The following is a 16,982-nucleotide window of genomic DNA, read 5'->3' on the forward strand; positions in this document are numbered from 1 at the left end:
TGTATGAGGGAAGGCATTGGGTGGGATTGGTTACCCTCCAGTCCTCTCTTTGCGAAGGACAGCAGTGAGGAGGGGATCCATTAGGGCGCGAATTAGCCGCGGGACGAAGATTGTGAGTGCCGCGCCTTTCCCGGAGGAGCACGAAGCAGAAAAGAAAGGGAGCCGGGCAGCGGGGGCCAGCAGATAAAGGAAAGAGTCTGGTGGCAGAGGCGGCAGAGAGAGGCGGTACCCAACGAAAAGGTCAGACCGCTGTTATTCACGTTATTAGTGTTATTTCTCTCTCAGTCATCCCCTGTGGTCAGTGTTGATGGGCAAAGAAAGATGGATACAGAGATGTCCTGCTTCGCCTCTCCACCTCTTGCTACAGACTCGTCCACATGGGCTCATTTTTTAGCTCTCTGGTGTCTTATCGGTTAGAACATTCCTCCACTCCGTGGATTATTCTCTCGGTTGTACAGCATCCATAGCCTCGGATTTGTCCAAACTCCCAGTCTAGGTTAGTTCCCGAAGGCCTCCCTTTGGCCTCTCCCCAGCACGTGATGCGCATCAGCTAATGGAGGGCGGGGCGATTGGGGGAGGGGCGAATAGAATTCCTCGATCCGCGTGTGAGCGCCAGGTGGGTGTGGCCAATAAAGGGAGGCGGGGGAAGAGGATTCCGGGGTGCGCGTCCACGAGTGCCCGCACTGGAACTGCGGGCGGAGGCGAAGGGAAAGAACGGTGGGGGAAGAAGCAGCATCGCGGGAGCTGCCGGCAGCGGGGCCATGGAGAGGGGTCACGCGGGTCTGGGACCGCGCGAAGGCTTGGCGCCCGAGGAGGAGCTTGAGCCCCCGGGAGCTTCCTGGAGCGGAGACAGCGGGAATGTCTCTCAGAGTCACAGTAGCGCCTCCGGGCTCTGGGAGGAGGAAGAGGAGGCGGCGGCGGCGGCCGAAGAGGACGGCGAGCGCAGCGGGCGGCGGCGGCCCAGTCGGGACCCCGAAGTCGCTGGCGACGCTGCCGGCTCGGACCTGCCTCTGCTCCGCCGCACAGCCGCTGGCTACGCCGCCTACCTGCTGCCGGCGGCCGGAGAGGGAGGCGGCCCCGAGGTGAGCGGGCCTGCGGAGAGAAGTCTTCCTCTCCGGGCCTCCCCCACTTCCCCCACTCTCTGTCTCCCGCCCCGAGCTCCGGATGGACTTAGCTGGCCGTCCCTGGGACGGCTTCTCCTCTCACTCGACTCGGGCCGCTTCTTGTTACTTCCTGATGTCTTCGCCATAAAGTGTGCTCTCCGCCCCCGGCTGAGCTGCGAGCCCCGCTCCCTGACCCCGGTACCGTAGCCAAGCAGTCAGCCAGCCTCCTGCACTTACTGAGTGCTAACTCTGTGCTAGGAAGCCGTACCTGTGGGGGTATGGGCTCTTAAGGCTGGTTGAGTCATTGATATTCTTTGGCGGAGGGAGATATATACATATATATCGCCCCCCCCCCCCCAAAAACAAAGTAGTTTGACGTGGGAGACACAAGCCGCCGAACACATCAGTAAAGGCCCATCGAGGAGCTGAGCAGAGCTTTCTAGACGAGTAGGCATTCCAAGAGGTAGGGGTGAGGTGGGAAAAATTGTAATAAACATTTATTAAGAACCCTGTGTCCCCAAAGTTCTGGGGTGGTTTTAGGCTACTAAAGCGTTAAATTGCCTGTATGTGTCAGGCAAGGAGGGCAGCCTGTGCAAAAGCCTAAACATGCAAACAGGTCAGTTTCTTTGGGCTTCAGAGTGCATGATGGGAAGTAATGTATAATAAACTTGGCAATTTCGAACTACTTCCAGTCCCACCTCCCCATTCATTGGAAGGAAATTCACTGTTAAGAAAGACAAAATAAAAAAATTTTCCATTTCCCAGTATTTAAGAATGGTACCCATGACCGGGCCTAAGTTTTGTAGAGCCATTGAATCCCCCGCTTAAATGTCCTCTGCATTTTTCTGTACAGAACTTTAGTAAATAAGTAGGAGAGATGGAAAAGGGAAACCAAAATTGAGGTGTGAGGTGTCACAGGGGCTAGAAAAGTACTATTTTGTTAGTACTTAGTATTTTAACAAGCTGTTTTTGAGCATATGTATTATTTTATTGTGTTGTTATGGATATTGTGTGTAATAAAATATACCCCCCAAACAGATCAATTAAGGTTTTGTGTTTTCCTTAACATTTAAGTTAAGCTAGCTTCCTCACCAAGTGTTTTGTAAAAAAGTTAATTTCTCAACTCTGAGAACTCAGGCAGCATTGGCCTAGTGGAAGGAATACTGGATTTGGAGAAAAGTAAGGCTTGAGTCTGCATTCTTGTAGCTTTACCACAAATTTGACCTTGGAACAGTTTCTGAGCTTCAGTCTACTGTGAAAAATGAGGAAGCCAGGAGATGTCACTTAAGTTGCTTTTACTTTAAATGTGATTCATTGAGCATTTATTTATATATAATGTATATATGTGTGTGTATATATATATATATATATATATATATATATATATATACATACACACACACATAGATATGTGATTTTGGGACTTAATACTTTTTGCTACAAAGAAAAGTTAACACTTAAACTTTAAATATTATCCATTGGTTTTTTTTGTTTTGTTTTGTTTTTCCCCCTGAGGCTGGGGTTAAGTGACTTGCCCAGAGTCACACAGCTAGGAAGTGTTAAGTGTCTGAGACCAGATTTGAACTCCGGTCCTCCTGAATTCAGGGCTGGTGCTCTATTCACTGCACCACCTAGCTGCCCCCATCTTTAATCCATCTTTCACATAGCTGCCAGAATAATTTTTCTAAGGTCTGACGTTCTCTTGATACTTATGGAGTATATTTGATAATAGAATTTAGAACTAGTAGGGACCAGTTATGGAAGGTATATTGCTAAACTGAAGGGATACAAAGGCAAACATACAAAAATGTTCATAGAGGAGAAAGGGAAGGAAAAGGATAAGACTGAGAGAGATAATATAGCCCAGAGAGATAACAATTTTCTCAGAATTACACAAGCAGTACATAGCTAGGATTTGAACTTCAAATCCAGGCTTCTTTGTACTCAATTATTCTTAGCAAATCTAGTCTTTCTTAGAAATTACATCTTTTCCTAGATGCTCACAACCATCTCTTTAATAATCCACTTGCGGAGCTTGAGGTCAAGATTTTTTTGTTCTGGATCCATAATTTCATGAGTGGAGGAAATCCCTTTCATCACTGCATATCAGCAATTCATCCATAACTTATATTCTTAGAATTTCCAGGAGTACAACATCAAAACTACCAGCCTATAATTTCTAGAATCTGCTAGCTGTTTATTCTCCCCTGTTGATAATTTTTCAAAAATTACTTTGATAAGCTTGCTTTTTTCACTGCTCTAGTGTGTAACTCTGGGCCTAGATATTAGCAAAATTTGCTCTGTCTTCAGTTATGAGGGTAATTTTCCATTTTTACTTGGTGTTTTTTTTTCCCCTGCCTATTAGAAACCCTGCAGTAGTTCCTCTTGATTATTCTTCTATATAAGTTTCAGATCCTGAATTATGGTTTTAAACATTTCAGCTTATCTATCTCTAGTTAATGCTATTTTAGAGTATCTTACATGTATTATAAGATAGGCTTAAATAGTCTTACAGGTCCCCTTCATTACTCATCTGCTTTTCTCCTTTTGTGCCATGTCTTACTTTCTTTCAGTGTTTCTTAGGCCACAATCTATTTGTTTCTTTTTTTTTTCCCCCAAGTTGTGTCCAAATTCTTGTGACTTCTAGAGGTTTTTTTTTTGTTTTTTTTTTTGGCAAAGATTTGCCAACTGGTTTGCCATTTCTTTCTCCAGCTCATTTTATAGATGAACAACTGAGGTAAACAGCATTAAGTGACTTGCCCAAAATCACACAGTAAGTGTCTGAATCCAGATTTGAACTCAGGAAGACAGTCTTCCTAATTACCAACACAGTGCTCTGTCTACTGTGCCAGATAGCTGTTCTCCACATCTTACATGCATGCAATTTTCCCATGCTTACCAAAGACTCTCTTATTCTCTAAAGTATACCTTTTTTAAAGGCCATAACTTTACGTTTTCTTACTTAAGTAGGGTCCAATTTGCCTAATTGCCAAGGTAGATTAATTAGTTATAGCTGTATAGTGAACATCATAGATTTAAGCCCTCCCTTCTTACACCTATGAACTAATTATCCTTTTGCTACCATACAAACTGTGTTTTATTCTTTTGCCTCTTTGTGGTATTGATAATGTCTCAACATCTGTGAGTTGATACATAGCTTGTAAGCCAAGAGAGGAAAAAGCAAGTGAGTGAGGTTTTGGATTTTAATATTTTTGGAATTCTGAAAGTCTACTCAATTACCATATCAATTGAGAAATTTTAAAAAATGAATACACTGATTATTTTTGCTTCTGACCATATGAAATATAGAATTGATCAGCTACCACATGATGAATTTCCTTTTTTAATCACTTAAGGCATAGGGAAGTTGTGATCTTTCAGTGGAGGGCACTCCGCATTAATGAAAAGTAAAAATCACTTGAACTAGGATAACATAAAAATTAGTGCAAAGAATCTATGGAAAAGTAAGTCATTTTCACTGTATTTTCTATCCTGGTAATCTGTTGATTAGAAAGTTGCCCCCAAAGTTTATTGATCCTTCAGTACACTCATGTATGACAATTTGAAACATTGTGGTTAAACTTTATATTTTTGTGTTTCAGATAGAAGCTTTAGACAGGAGTCTTGAAGACTTACTAACTAGAGTTGATGAATTTGTTGGGATGCTAGATATGGTATGTTTTGATGAAACTCATTTTGCTGTTCCTTTTAAATAAATATGCACTTGTATTTACATGACCATGAAACTCATTTTCCATTCCATTTTTTAAGGCATTGTTTAATGCTATAAGTGCTGTGTTCACACTAAAGTTACTCTATATGTTTTCATAAGTGATCTCTCTCCAATGGAACATAAACTACTTTTGAAAGCAAGAATTGTCTCTCTTGTCTTTGTATTGCCAGGACCTAGTACAGTGCCATATAAAGAGTGGGAAATTAAGATTTTTAAATGGCATCAAGGAAATATATAAATGGAAAGTAACATGCAGGCTAACCATATCGAGAAGGCAAGGGATAGATAACAAACCGTGTACGCTGAACTGATTCCTATATAATAAGGAGACCTAATGAAATTTATCGGCTCTATACATCCACAAGCACATTGGAAGTGTGTTCCTTAAGAAAAACTGTTTGAATGTCATAGTATGAGGTAGACAGATTGTAATATGTATCAGTGGTGGTGCATATCCTACTAATGAAATCACAAGATTAACTGAATTAAAGGAAATTCAGCATATATATGCATTCTAATAATGATATTTATATATTTTTTTCTAATTAATATTCTTTATGGTAAAATAAAACCTACTTATATTTTGTTTTAGATTCGAAGTGACTCCTCACAAGTAGTCAATGAAAGTGTACCTCATATTCACAACAAAGCCACTGAAATGAGTGAGATATATAGAAAAATTGACAAATTGGAGGTAAGTAGTGACTTTTAAAAGTACATATAATACAAATTAGTTTTTAAAAACTTTTGAAAGTTTTGAAACAGTGTATTGCTATATTTATAGACTTGCATTTTATTGAAAATTTATTTAGCTCTGTATTTCATTTTAAAACTACCTTTCATTTATCTTTTTGTTGGCACCAACTTGTTCTCAGCTAAGGTATGGCATCAGTACACAATCAGTAATAATAAGTATTATCAATCAATATTCAAACTCTGACATATAGGTAAAATGAATTGTAATAAACTTCAAAGGGACATTTCATTGTGTTTAGAAACTTCACTATCCTGAGACCTATCAAGGATATGTGTTGTTTATACTCTAAGAACAGTTACTTTAAGACAATACCTATAAACTAGCAATATAGGTAGCGTATTATAATTTTTAAAAAATAAGTATTGTCCGAAAAAACAACATCCTAGAAGTTAATGATGGGAATAATCACATATGGTGATTATTTGATGGGAAGTTATAAATAAGATGCTTTTCTACTTTCAGAAGAAATCAGTGAGAAATAATGGGTTTACTTTTCATTAGGTTCTTTATGACATGGTGGCTAAGTTTTTAGAGATTCTAGAAAACAGTTTGCAGCTCAAAAATATTGAAGATTAATTTTCTTAATTGGATATGAGATAAAAAATCAGGTTATTCATAGAAGGTCAAATTACAAACTCTAAAGTCATCAATGTTTAATTTCACTCACTTTTTGAGCGACTTAATGTTCTTGTTGGGACTTCATTAAAGCTAATTTTTATTGTTAATCGGCTTTTTTGTACATATTTGTAAGAGAGAAATGTACAAGTAAAATTAGACAAGGAATTTTGTCTTAAAAAAGCAGGTTTTAGCTTTCAAAAATGTTTAACTTAAAATATGAATTAGATATTATTAGTGCCACTTATTAAACTGTTTTACCTTTTTCTTTTGTCATTCAACACAAATGAACATGAAAAATTGAATAGAGACATTTATGTAAATAGGATGGCAGGGAGGAGATAATTTGTATTCTTTAATGTAGGCTTATACTAGTTAATAACATTTTTAACATTTGTAGTCACCCATAGATTTGAACCATACATATAGGGATAATACTGAAAAGTCTTCTGTTTCTCCCCATTCCCCACATTTTTCCTTCTTTCCTAGGCTTTTGTTAAAATGATTGGAAATTATGTGACAAGAATGGAAGAGCAGGTGACAAAAGCAGAAGCAGAGCTTGGAACATTTCCCAACACATTAAAGAAACTTTTGCACACAATTAATGTGCCATCCTTCCTTAATGTAAGTTCCTAATTTTAGAGTCTTTATTATATCTGTTTTTTTTTAAAGCTCCAGTAGATTAAATTATAGCCCTAATTTTATACCTGGGAAGCTTCCTTGACCACTAGCTAGTTTTTTAAACCAATGAAATCATAGGTATGGATAGGAAGAAATTTTTAAAATTTAGAATTAAGTAACTAACTCCTCTGGCTGAAAAGGCAACATGTTTTTGAAGCTGTCACATAATTTTTTTTTTAAAGCAACCTAAATCTGAAATTTGAAGGATAACAAACAAGTGGGACAAAAGCTTTTGTTATATGTGATATGAATAATTTTTCTTTTTTACAATTATTTCCAGAAGTCGTATTCCACAAAGCAACAGCAAACTGTCTATGAACCTCCTATCCTTTTCAGGACAGAAGACTATTTTCCTTGTTGCAAAGAAGGACCTCAGGCATGATATTGTACAATACAACTACTTAAGAAAAGATATATCAAAGGAGAAGTTCTTATCTTGAAAAGATCATTATTATTAATATTTAGTGTATTTAACATGATGTGTATATTCAATAGGCAGTTTTAAAACAATATTTTTCATTTTGTGCAGATTGCATAGCTTCCCATGTCTTCCAAATCTCAACTAAAATTTTGTTTAAATGGAAGAGTATGAGTAAATATTTCCTTATAATTATCAAAATTGCTACTTTTGTATTTATACTATCCTTGTGTCAACAGTATTATGTTTTTTAAATATTTACCTTCACAAGGTCTTAAAGAAAAAACTACTGAAGTATTACAAAGCATTATTTATTATCATTCTTAATGGTTGACAGTCTTCCTATAGTTTATTTTTTTTAATAAACTGTTAATTAACATGATTTGAGCTTTATACATTTTGAATTGTAAACTATGCAAGACTATTAACTTGTAATTAATTTTGACAATTATATTGAAATAGTGCTCACTATAATCTTGTTTGTAAATGACTGTGTACATAGTTTGAGTTATAATTTAAATTCAATTAAAATCAAAGACTTATTTGCATAGATTTTTCTCTTGAAGTGCTATTGGGCAAAAGCCTAGAAGACTTTTTAATAGAAATTTTGTTTTATCTTGAATACAGATTTCCATTTTCTCAATGGATATAGTAAATTTTAAGAACTTCCATAAAAGCTTTATGTGGGGGGAAAATTGTACCGTTTACTCTTAGCTAATGTTTTAGCAAAATCATATAATCTTCTAAGTCAAAGGTTCATAGAAACATTAGAAAGGACTATGGAGGTTTGGTCCTCATCCCTCTGATCAAGAAACATTTGCACTGGACTTCAAAGTAATTAAAATCATAAGTGGAAGATTTATATGAGTAAAAGAAGAAAAACTTGTGCCCTCCACCCTAAATAGTAAGCTTTGCATTCTTAAAATTGAAGAGTTGGATGAGATCACCTCCCTTACAGGTGAGGAAAATGAGGCACAGCAATATTGTGACTTGCCTGAGGCCTTACAAGTAGTAACAATTTCTGATCCCAAATCCAGTTCTATGCTATGTCATTTTTTTTCCCCAGTTATATTCTGTGATAAGTTGGCTCTCCTTTACATTAGCTAAAAAGATGCAGTCTTTTATGTATAATAGATTTCAGCTTCCATTTCAGAGCTTTGTTCTACCTTTCAATGAAGAGGACAAATAGGTGCCTGGGTCCATTCTAGATTCCTTTAATTGTAAATAATTCTGGTGTTAATAGAACTAGGACAAGTCACTAGGACTTTATACTTTGCTAAGTATTTGTTACTGTTTCATATTCTAACCATTATTCACCGTGTCCTCATTTGTTCTCAGTAAATAATTTTGGCAGTTCTTTTTGTTTCTTACAAATGGATAGACTACGGTTAAATAGCTTATCTAAAGTCACACACTTCAAATAAACATTAGATTCAAATCCCTATCTCTTCAACTCCAAGTGAAACACTTTCTTCACTATATACATATACTATATACTATATTTTTAGTATACATATGTGTGTATGTATATATACGTGTGTGATCTGTTTCTCTAAATTGTAATCATTCTCTTGGGAGCAGGTTTCTGGGAGAGCTTCTGGAGGCAGCCTTGGCTTCAGTTCAGTTCAATAATCCCAAAATGCAGCCAGGAGTCTGAACCCTTTATTGTGTCCTTCAAAGTCTTGAATCTTTTCCTGGGGTCTGGCTAGCTTTAACAGAGGCCTATCTCTCTCTTTGAGCTCTTGTCAGAATGTCTCCAGCCAGTCTCTCCTCCTCCCCATGTCTCCAGTCAGCACGAAGGTGGATGTGGGAATGAATCAGACTCCGCCTCTGAGAGTGGGATTGTGGGTTACAGTGGACTTGGGGGAGCTCCCAGAAGTCAGTTCACAACTACGATCCTAGTGGCCCTGAATCTCCTGAAGTCCTCTCCTCCTCTGAAGTCCCCTGAAGTTCTCCCAGGAAGTCCTCTCCTTCCCGGCTCTCTATCTCCTACCAGTGAGCTTGTCCTTTTATGTGCTCTCTAAAGGTGTGAATTTAATGTGTGGACCAATGAGTGAACTCCTTTAAAGGTGTGAACTAAGTACATAAGTACCTTGTAGGACTCCTAATATGTGTGTGTATGAGAGATTGTGTGTATATATATATATATATATATATATATATATAAGTATGTATACACACACACGTTAGACAAATTCTGATCACTGCAAAGTCCTGTTACTGGATTTAAAAAAACAGATATACAAATATAGATGGAGAAAGATGGGGTTTTCACGGTATACCGAATGAAAGAGATGTTGTGTTTTATTGTATTACAAGCTCAGTTAATTAGCACTGACCTAGTGCCAGAAAAACAAATATACCAAGTTCTCCCACTAGTGTCTGAATTCAGTTTCTCACATGTTTACTTATGGCCCTTTAGGTTCTGAAAGAGTACAAGTTTAGATAGTTCTATTGAGCACTGAAGACTTCAAGTACACTCTGAAAAATGAATTGTTTCATCTAAAGATCAGCTAAGTTTGGAGAGGCTTGTAACCAAGTTGGCTAATCTATAACAGGTTTTCTGGCCAAAGCATTTCAAGAAATCTTAACTAAAGATTCCAGCTGCATCAGCATCTACCAGAAAACCAGACCTACCCTACAAAGGCCTGTGCCATATGCCTTGCTATTTGTTGCTCAGTCCCCTCCCCAGCAGGAAAAAACTTCCTTCAGACCTAGACGTCATGATTTTCCCACCACTCCTTTTCTGCCTTCCCCAAACTATCCTCAGCTTTGGCTTGTTTTAAATCATTTCAGACCCTATGTGACACCATTTGGGGTTTTCTTAGCAAAGTGATGTGCCTCTTCCTTTAGCACATTTTACAGAGGAACTAAAGCAAACAGGATTAAGTACACTTATCTGGGGTCACAACACTAGTAAGTGTCTGAGGCCAGACTTGAACTTGGAAAGATAGTCTTCCTTCAGGCCCAGTGCTCTATCCACTGCAACTTGGCTTTGGCATTCCACCCTTATAGGTCAGTAAAATCTCACCTAACCCACTATATATAGTCAGGCACTGGACCATATTTTGTATACCATTCAGCCCCAAGAAACCAGGCCATATTTAGCACTAACATCTTACCACTTGCCCTCTTATTATCCCTATACTTAAAATCTACTTCCCTATAACTATTCATATAATTCCCTGGTCCCTACTCTATGTTGTGTCCCTATATTAATATAAGTTTATACTTGCCAAAAAACCTGCTTAAAATGGAGGCAGACTGCTCAGGTGTCTCACAAGCTTTTAAATTAGTACCAGACCAAATAAATAATGGTCAAAAAACTAGTTGAGTACATCAAATTATTAGCCAGAAACTCATGGTCAAGAGACCAAAATCCATAACTTGCTGATTTATTCTATGAAAGCAAGAAATATTTGAACAAAATCAAATGGCTAAGAATGGAAACTTATATAAAGAACAAGTGATCTTATCTGGCAAACAGGTTAAGAAGAGAGTTAAAAAAGATTGGATTCCCTGAAAACCAAAAACATTTCAAGAAATCTAAAATTAAAACTGCCCAGAACTATTATAAGCAGAGGCCAAAGTGAAGGACAAAATCTATTGAATCCTTTTAAAAGGAACCCTTAAAGGAAAAATGCCCAAAGTATCATGGCCAAAATTCACACTTTCCTCTTTTAATAGAGAAAAAACTCAAGTATCTAGAGAAAAATAACAAGCATCAATATTTTAAAAGGTAATAGACAATATAAGACAAACTAATTTCCTTTACACATCCTACAGGGGAAAATGGACTTTAACCAAAAAGAAAAATTTCAAACATTCCTGATAAACCAGTTAAGTAAGAACTTTGATCTTCAAAAGCAAGAACCAGAAAAAAAAAAACTTAGATAAATTGATTTGAGCAATTAAAGTTGTAAGATGATGTACTAACAGCAGGAAAAGAAACTATGTCTTGTAAGGGTATTGATTAAATAAGAAAAACCTGTCCTGAAAATGGATGTTGTTTTAAGGGTTTGAAGGGAAAGGAAGGGTAGAATTTGACTTTTCTAATTTCAGGGCATGAGTAAATGGAAAGATGAAGAGGTAAAGTCTGTTCAGATGAATAAAATTTAGTGTGAATATACATGAAGCTGAACAAATGAACAAGTAGGGATGAAGGGGAAGGTTAAGAAAGAGGGTAATATCAGGGAGGGAACATACAAGCAAAATAAACTTACTGATCCTGAAAGGGAAAAAATTAAAGGAGAAAGGTGTTTACATTTTTTTTTTTTTTAAAGAACAACATCCATTTATCCAAAGGTCCCAAAGTAACAATGCAGGAAACATCAAATGCAAACAAAATCAAAGGACACTAGGACATTTTGTTTTCATTTTAACAATTAACTTCCACAGCAGACTATGAAAAACATACCCAAAGTGAGGTTTGGCAATTAATCTTCCATGATCTATATTAGCTTCTTAATTTAATGTTGAACTGAGAAAGTGCAATCCTTCATAATTTAATATACATCTTCCTATTGACTAAGAAGCATCAAGGACCTTCTTCCTTCACAGTTCCAGAATTTTGGGATAGTCCCAACTGTTAAGATTTTGATTTTTCTTTCTATGTTTTCTTTCCCTCCCTTCCTTTCCTGTTTTTTTTATGTACTATCATTCTGTGTATAACATTGTTTCTTGAACTAGGGAATGGCTAAGTAAATTATGGCATATATGCCAGGCCTGAAGATGTAAATTAAAAATGTTAGGTGGTCGCTACCTTTAAAGAACTTGTCTTTTTTCTTTTAAAGTTTTGAACACTATAAATATTTCCATACATAAAAAAAGGATTTTATTTATATGAGACTGAATATCCATTTCTCATCCCTTTTCTTTAAAAAAAGAAGTCTGCATGCCTGTGCTTCCATCTGAATTTGCTTAGTCTCCTTTTGTGCATTTTTAAAAATGGGTGTTGATTCCCTCAGTGGGAATACTCATACCAAGAAAAGCCTTAGGAACACTGTCAAGTTGCACATGGTTCAGAACAAGATTATATCACCATTTTACTCTTTCCAAGCTGAGTCAAAATCTGGAGTATTTTGTTGAGTTTGAGGTACTGCATGTTAAGCAAGCACTGACGGTATGATGTATTTCAGGTGGCAAGGAACTAAAAAATGCCAGGTAAGCATTTTATAGTGTCTAGCTTTTTCTTACACACCAACAATCCTTGATTACATCTAATAACTCGTACTACACTATATTGTCATGAGGATTATTTGAGGGAACTAAGTTCAGGTGACAAGAGAATGTCACAAGTATAAGTAGGGTTTTATGGGATAGGGAGACAAGTATATATTTTTGCCAAGGCTGGCTCCAAATTACCAAGTTCTTTGAGAGACCTATTTGAGCTCAGAGAAAGTAAAATTTAGAGCTATTTAAAAGTATATAAACTATCTTTCAGCAGTGGTATGTTTGTCAGATTTTCAAAAGAAAGCTGGATGACCATTTGTTAAAGATGTTGTAGACAAGATTTTTGTATAAGACAAGATTATGTATATAAATGGGATTAGATGACTGATTTTTTTTTCCAAGTCAAATTATTAACCACCTTTCATTATCTATTACTACTGAGCACCACAAAATATTGTTTTAGGAAATAGCTCATGGTATTTATTAGATGTAATAAAATATTCAAATAATAAACACTTCACATGTCTGCAACTTTTTGTGGAATCGGCCACTCAAAAAAAAGAGAAGCAATTTCTTATGGCCTCAATTATTGGCATAGTTCAGACTAGAATTAATTCATCCAAGTCCAGTCATGTTTTCATTTGATTAAATAGTGGCCAAAAGTGTTAAGTATCCCTTTCCTTCAAGTTTCTACAACTTTTTATGTTTAACCTCTCTAAAAAGAGAATAAAAAGTGATTTGGTCATTTTGAATTGAAGGTGATCAATGAGTTTTATGATCAAAATATCTGAAGTTCAGCTTGGTATAGTGCCTTTTATCACAGTGGTTAAAGAAAGTATTTTATTGCACAAAAATAGATCATAATTAGATCAGAACTTTTTTTCTCCCATTCAAATGAAATGCTGTGAAATGCTTTGCAAACCTTAAAAACTTATCCTTGCTATTTACTAGTTTTTATCTATCTTCCCTCAAAATGTGTTCCTAAATTTGAAATAATACTATAAAATATTTAAAGTCAAAATAGTAACAAACTATCAAATGACTGATTTATAAGGAAGAAGTATGATCAAACCATTAATTAGTAATTCTTAACTCAGGAACAGGTATATCAGGTATGACAAAAGGGATTAAACATCAAAGTTTTCCAAAACAAGATAACAGGTCAGCAGGAAAAGTCCAGGGCACAGGCCACACCAGCACAGGTTGTATCCCACAAGCCAGCAGTAGGGAGTGACTGAATCAGTATCTTCCAGAGTTATCTGCCCATAAAGAATAAGGAAATTATAAAGCTAGCCAGAAGATTATAGAGGATCCTTTGCTGGCACTGGGTTGCAGTTTCTAGTCATCATCCCAGAGCAAGAAGAAACACTAGCATACTATCCAGTTTTAGGGGAACAAGGGCCTGGTCTTAGTTTTAAGGCAGAAAAAGATGCCTGTGGCTGCTCATAAACCAGAAGAATAGTAAACATCTCTCCCTTAGATCATATCACCTTAGCTTGGGACTATGCCTCCTCCAACTTTAACAGGGAGCAGAATCCAACTTTAACATCAAGTTTAAAAAGTCAAGACAATGAATGCAAACCCAATTTTTAATCAGAGAGGTAGATGAAAAATTGGTTAAAGGAGAATGATGAAAAGAAACCCAAACCCCAAAAAACAAAATTCTCAACCACAAAAAGAGTCAATAGCTTGGTAAAGGAGGTAATGAAGAAAATATCTTAAAAAGCAATTGCCTACATGGACAAAGATGTACAAAAATCCATTGAAGAACTACTTAAAAAGAATTAAGAAGGTACAAAAGCTTACTGAAGAAAATTGTTTCCTAGAAAAAAGAATTAGGCAAATAACAACTAAAAACTCCACAAGAGATCATTGGAAAAAAAAAAAAAAACTCACCTGGAAAATAGATCAGGGAAAGAATTCTTGGACTATCTGAAAGCCACTTTTCAAGAAATTACCAAGGAAAATTGGCCTATTATTATAGAAACAGTATAAAATAAAATGTAAAGAATTCACCAATCACTTCCTGAAAGAGACTCCCAAAATGGAAACTCCCAGGAATATTATAGCTAAATTCCAAGTCAAGAAGAAAATCCTGCAAGCAGCTCCTTCCTCTCCACCCCCAAATAAAACAATTCAAACATTGTGGAGCCAATTAGAATTACATAGGATTTAGCAGCTTCTACATTAAAGGATTAGAGGACTTGGAATATGACATTCTAAAAGACAAAAGAATTATAACTCAAGATAATCAAAAATCACCTATACAGCAAAACTGAGTACAGTCCTTCAAGGAAAAGAAAAAGATATTTAATGGAAGACTTTCAACCAATCCTTATAAAAAGATCAAAAATACAAGTCAAAGGAAAGCATAAAAAGGTAAAGAGGAGAAATGAAGGCTTCAATAAGGTTAAAGTGTTTGCATTTATTACATGTAATAAATGGGAAGAGAATACTTGTAAGTCCCAAGAATTTTCTCATTAGAACAGAAGCATTATATACAAAGAACATGGATGTGTTTAACTAGGATATTCAAATTGAGACAAGAATGTGCCCGGAGGAAGAGGATTAAAATGGGGTAAATTATTGCTATAAGAGCATAAAAGAACTTTTACAATGGAGACTAGAAGATAATGCTTGAATCTACACCTTACTATTGGCTCAAAAAGGGATTAACACATTGACATACTTGGATAAATAAATCTAGGTAAGGGGAGAGGAATGCTAAATGAGAGCTGATAGTGATTGTCAGAAGCAAAACAAGGGTCAGGGTGAAAGAGAAAAAAAGGATAAATGGGCAATTGAATGGAGGGAAATATAACTAAAATTTTTTAAACATCAGATTTATAAAGGCCTAATTTCTCAAATATGTAGAGAATTGGGTCAAATTTGATACAAGTCATTCCTCAAATGATAGAGAATATAAAGTTTTCAGATAAAAAAAAATTAAGCATAAGAAATGCTCTAAACCAACTCACTTACAGATTGTCTAATGACAGAAAGGGAAAATTATGTTGGATGGGATGTGGGAGAAATGGGACATTAATGCATTATTGGGACATTTGAACTGATCCAATCATTCTGGGAACAATTTGGAACTCTGCCCAAAGGGCAATCAAACTCTGATGCAACAATGCACAACTAGGTTAGTATCCCAAAGAATTTTTTTTTTTTAAGGGAAAAGAACCTGTTTATACAAGATTATAACAATTTTTGTGGTAGGCAAAGAGATACTCATCAATTGAAGAATGGCTAAACAGATAGTGATATTTGAGTGGAATGGAATATTACTGTGCTGTAAGAAATGGGCAGGATTCTTTCAGAAAAAACTGAACAGACATGAACTGATACAAAATGGAAATGAGCAGAACTGGGGGAAAACAGCCTACACAGTAGCAGTAATCAACTGTGAATGACATTCTTAGCAATACAAAAGATGTGAGAATCAATCCTTAAGGCTTTATGATGAAAAAAATGCTACTTCTCCCTTATATAAGCTAGAGATGAAATGTTTTAGGCTATTGTTTACCCAATGTTTTGTACAATGCCATATGTACATATACACACATGTATATATGAAAGTGCTTAATGTTTAAAAAAATAAATCTCATATTCTAATATTTATTATGACTGTCAATACATTCTTGGATCCTGTCCTCCAAAATACTAGCTAACCCTTATTTAACCCATTTTGTGACTTGCAAATTTGATAGACCATCTATACCTTTCTTCAAGTAATTATACATTCTACCATACAAAACCTAGGATCATTATACTAGAGCATTGTACAAAACATTGGGTAAACAATAGCCTAAAACATTTCATCTCTAGCTTATATAAGGGAGAAGTAGCATTTTTTTCATCATAAAGCCTTAAGGATTGATTCTCACATCTTTTGTATTGCTAAGAATGTCATTCACAGTTGATTACTGCTACTGTGTAGGCTGTTTTATAGGAAAATAAACTGAGGTCCAAAGAAATTGTAACATCTATTTATGGAAAATTGTTTAGAAGGGTCTATATTTACTAATACTCAACACAGCCATTTCCACTAAATAAAAATTTAAGTACACTTCTTTCAAAGTACTTGAGTTTTTTCCTCTTAATTCTAGATAACCTGTTCTGAATATGGTTTTAATTTATGACAAGTTAGCTGACCATGCTTTTTAATATATAAAAACTGAAAATGGCTATCCTTGATGCTAGATACACTGGTCACTGCTTTGAAATAACAAATTTGGGTTTTTCTTTTGGTCTATTTTGGCATAAAGTAAAAGCCACTTCATGAACCTCGCTTTCTAATTTCTTATAGATCAAGTTCACCAGCATTGATCACATATATACATTATAAACTTAATTTTAAATTCACACATGTTAAATTTTAATATAAGAATACAAAATTAACTATAGAAATTTAATTAAGATGCTCTAATAGTTTAAGATCTTATTAGTCAAAAAGTGATTTCTACTAACCAGCAATGAAAACTGCACAAGACGCAAACA

The 16,982-nt window shown here is 35.9% G+C and overlaps 1 protein-coding gene across 1 annotated transcript; it reads left to right on the forward strand.

The window, feature by feature from the left end:
- The first annotated feature begins 614 nt into the window (after positions 1-614).
- BLOC1S4 (biogenesis of lysosomal organelles complex 1 subunit 4) lies at positions 615-7,929 on the forward strand. Its single transcript, XM_074273157.1, has 5 exons — positions 615-1,082; positions 4,706-4,777; positions 5,429-5,530; positions 6,698-6,832; positions 7,170-7,929. The coding sequence occupies exons 1-5, from the start codon at positions 762-764 to the stop codon at positions 7,269-7,271; spliced, it is 732 nt and encodes a 243-aa protein (XP_074129258.1). The 5' UTR covers positions 615-761; the 3' UTR covers positions 7,272-7,929.
- The last annotated feature ends 9,053 nt before the right edge of the window (positions 7,930-16,982 follow it).

The sequence above is a fragment of the Sminthopsis crassicaudata genome, chromosome 1 (genome assembly GCF_048593235.1).
Source record: "Sminthopsis crassicaudata isolate SCR6 chromosome 1, ASM4859323v1, whole genome shotgun sequence".
Classification (NCBI taxonomy): domain Eukaryota; kingdom Metazoa; phylum Chordata; class Mammalia; order Dasyuromorphia; family Dasyuridae; genus Sminthopsis; species Sminthopsis crassicaudata.

Bases quoted from the DNA above. Each gene is read 5' to 3' on its own strand.
- BLOC1S4 (XM_074273157.1), top strand. From the start codon at position 762: ATGGAGAGGGGTCACGCGGGTCTGGGACCGCGCGAAGGCTTGGCGCCC. The intron at 1,083-4,705 runs GTGAGCGGGCCT...TTTGTGTTTCAG, and splicing joins GAGAGGGAGGCGGCCCCGAG to ATAGAAGCTTTAGACAGGAG. The intron at 5,531-6,697 runs GTAAGTAGTGAC...CTTCTTTCCTAG, and splicing joins GAAAAATTGACAAATTGGAG to GCTTTTGTTAAAATGATTGG.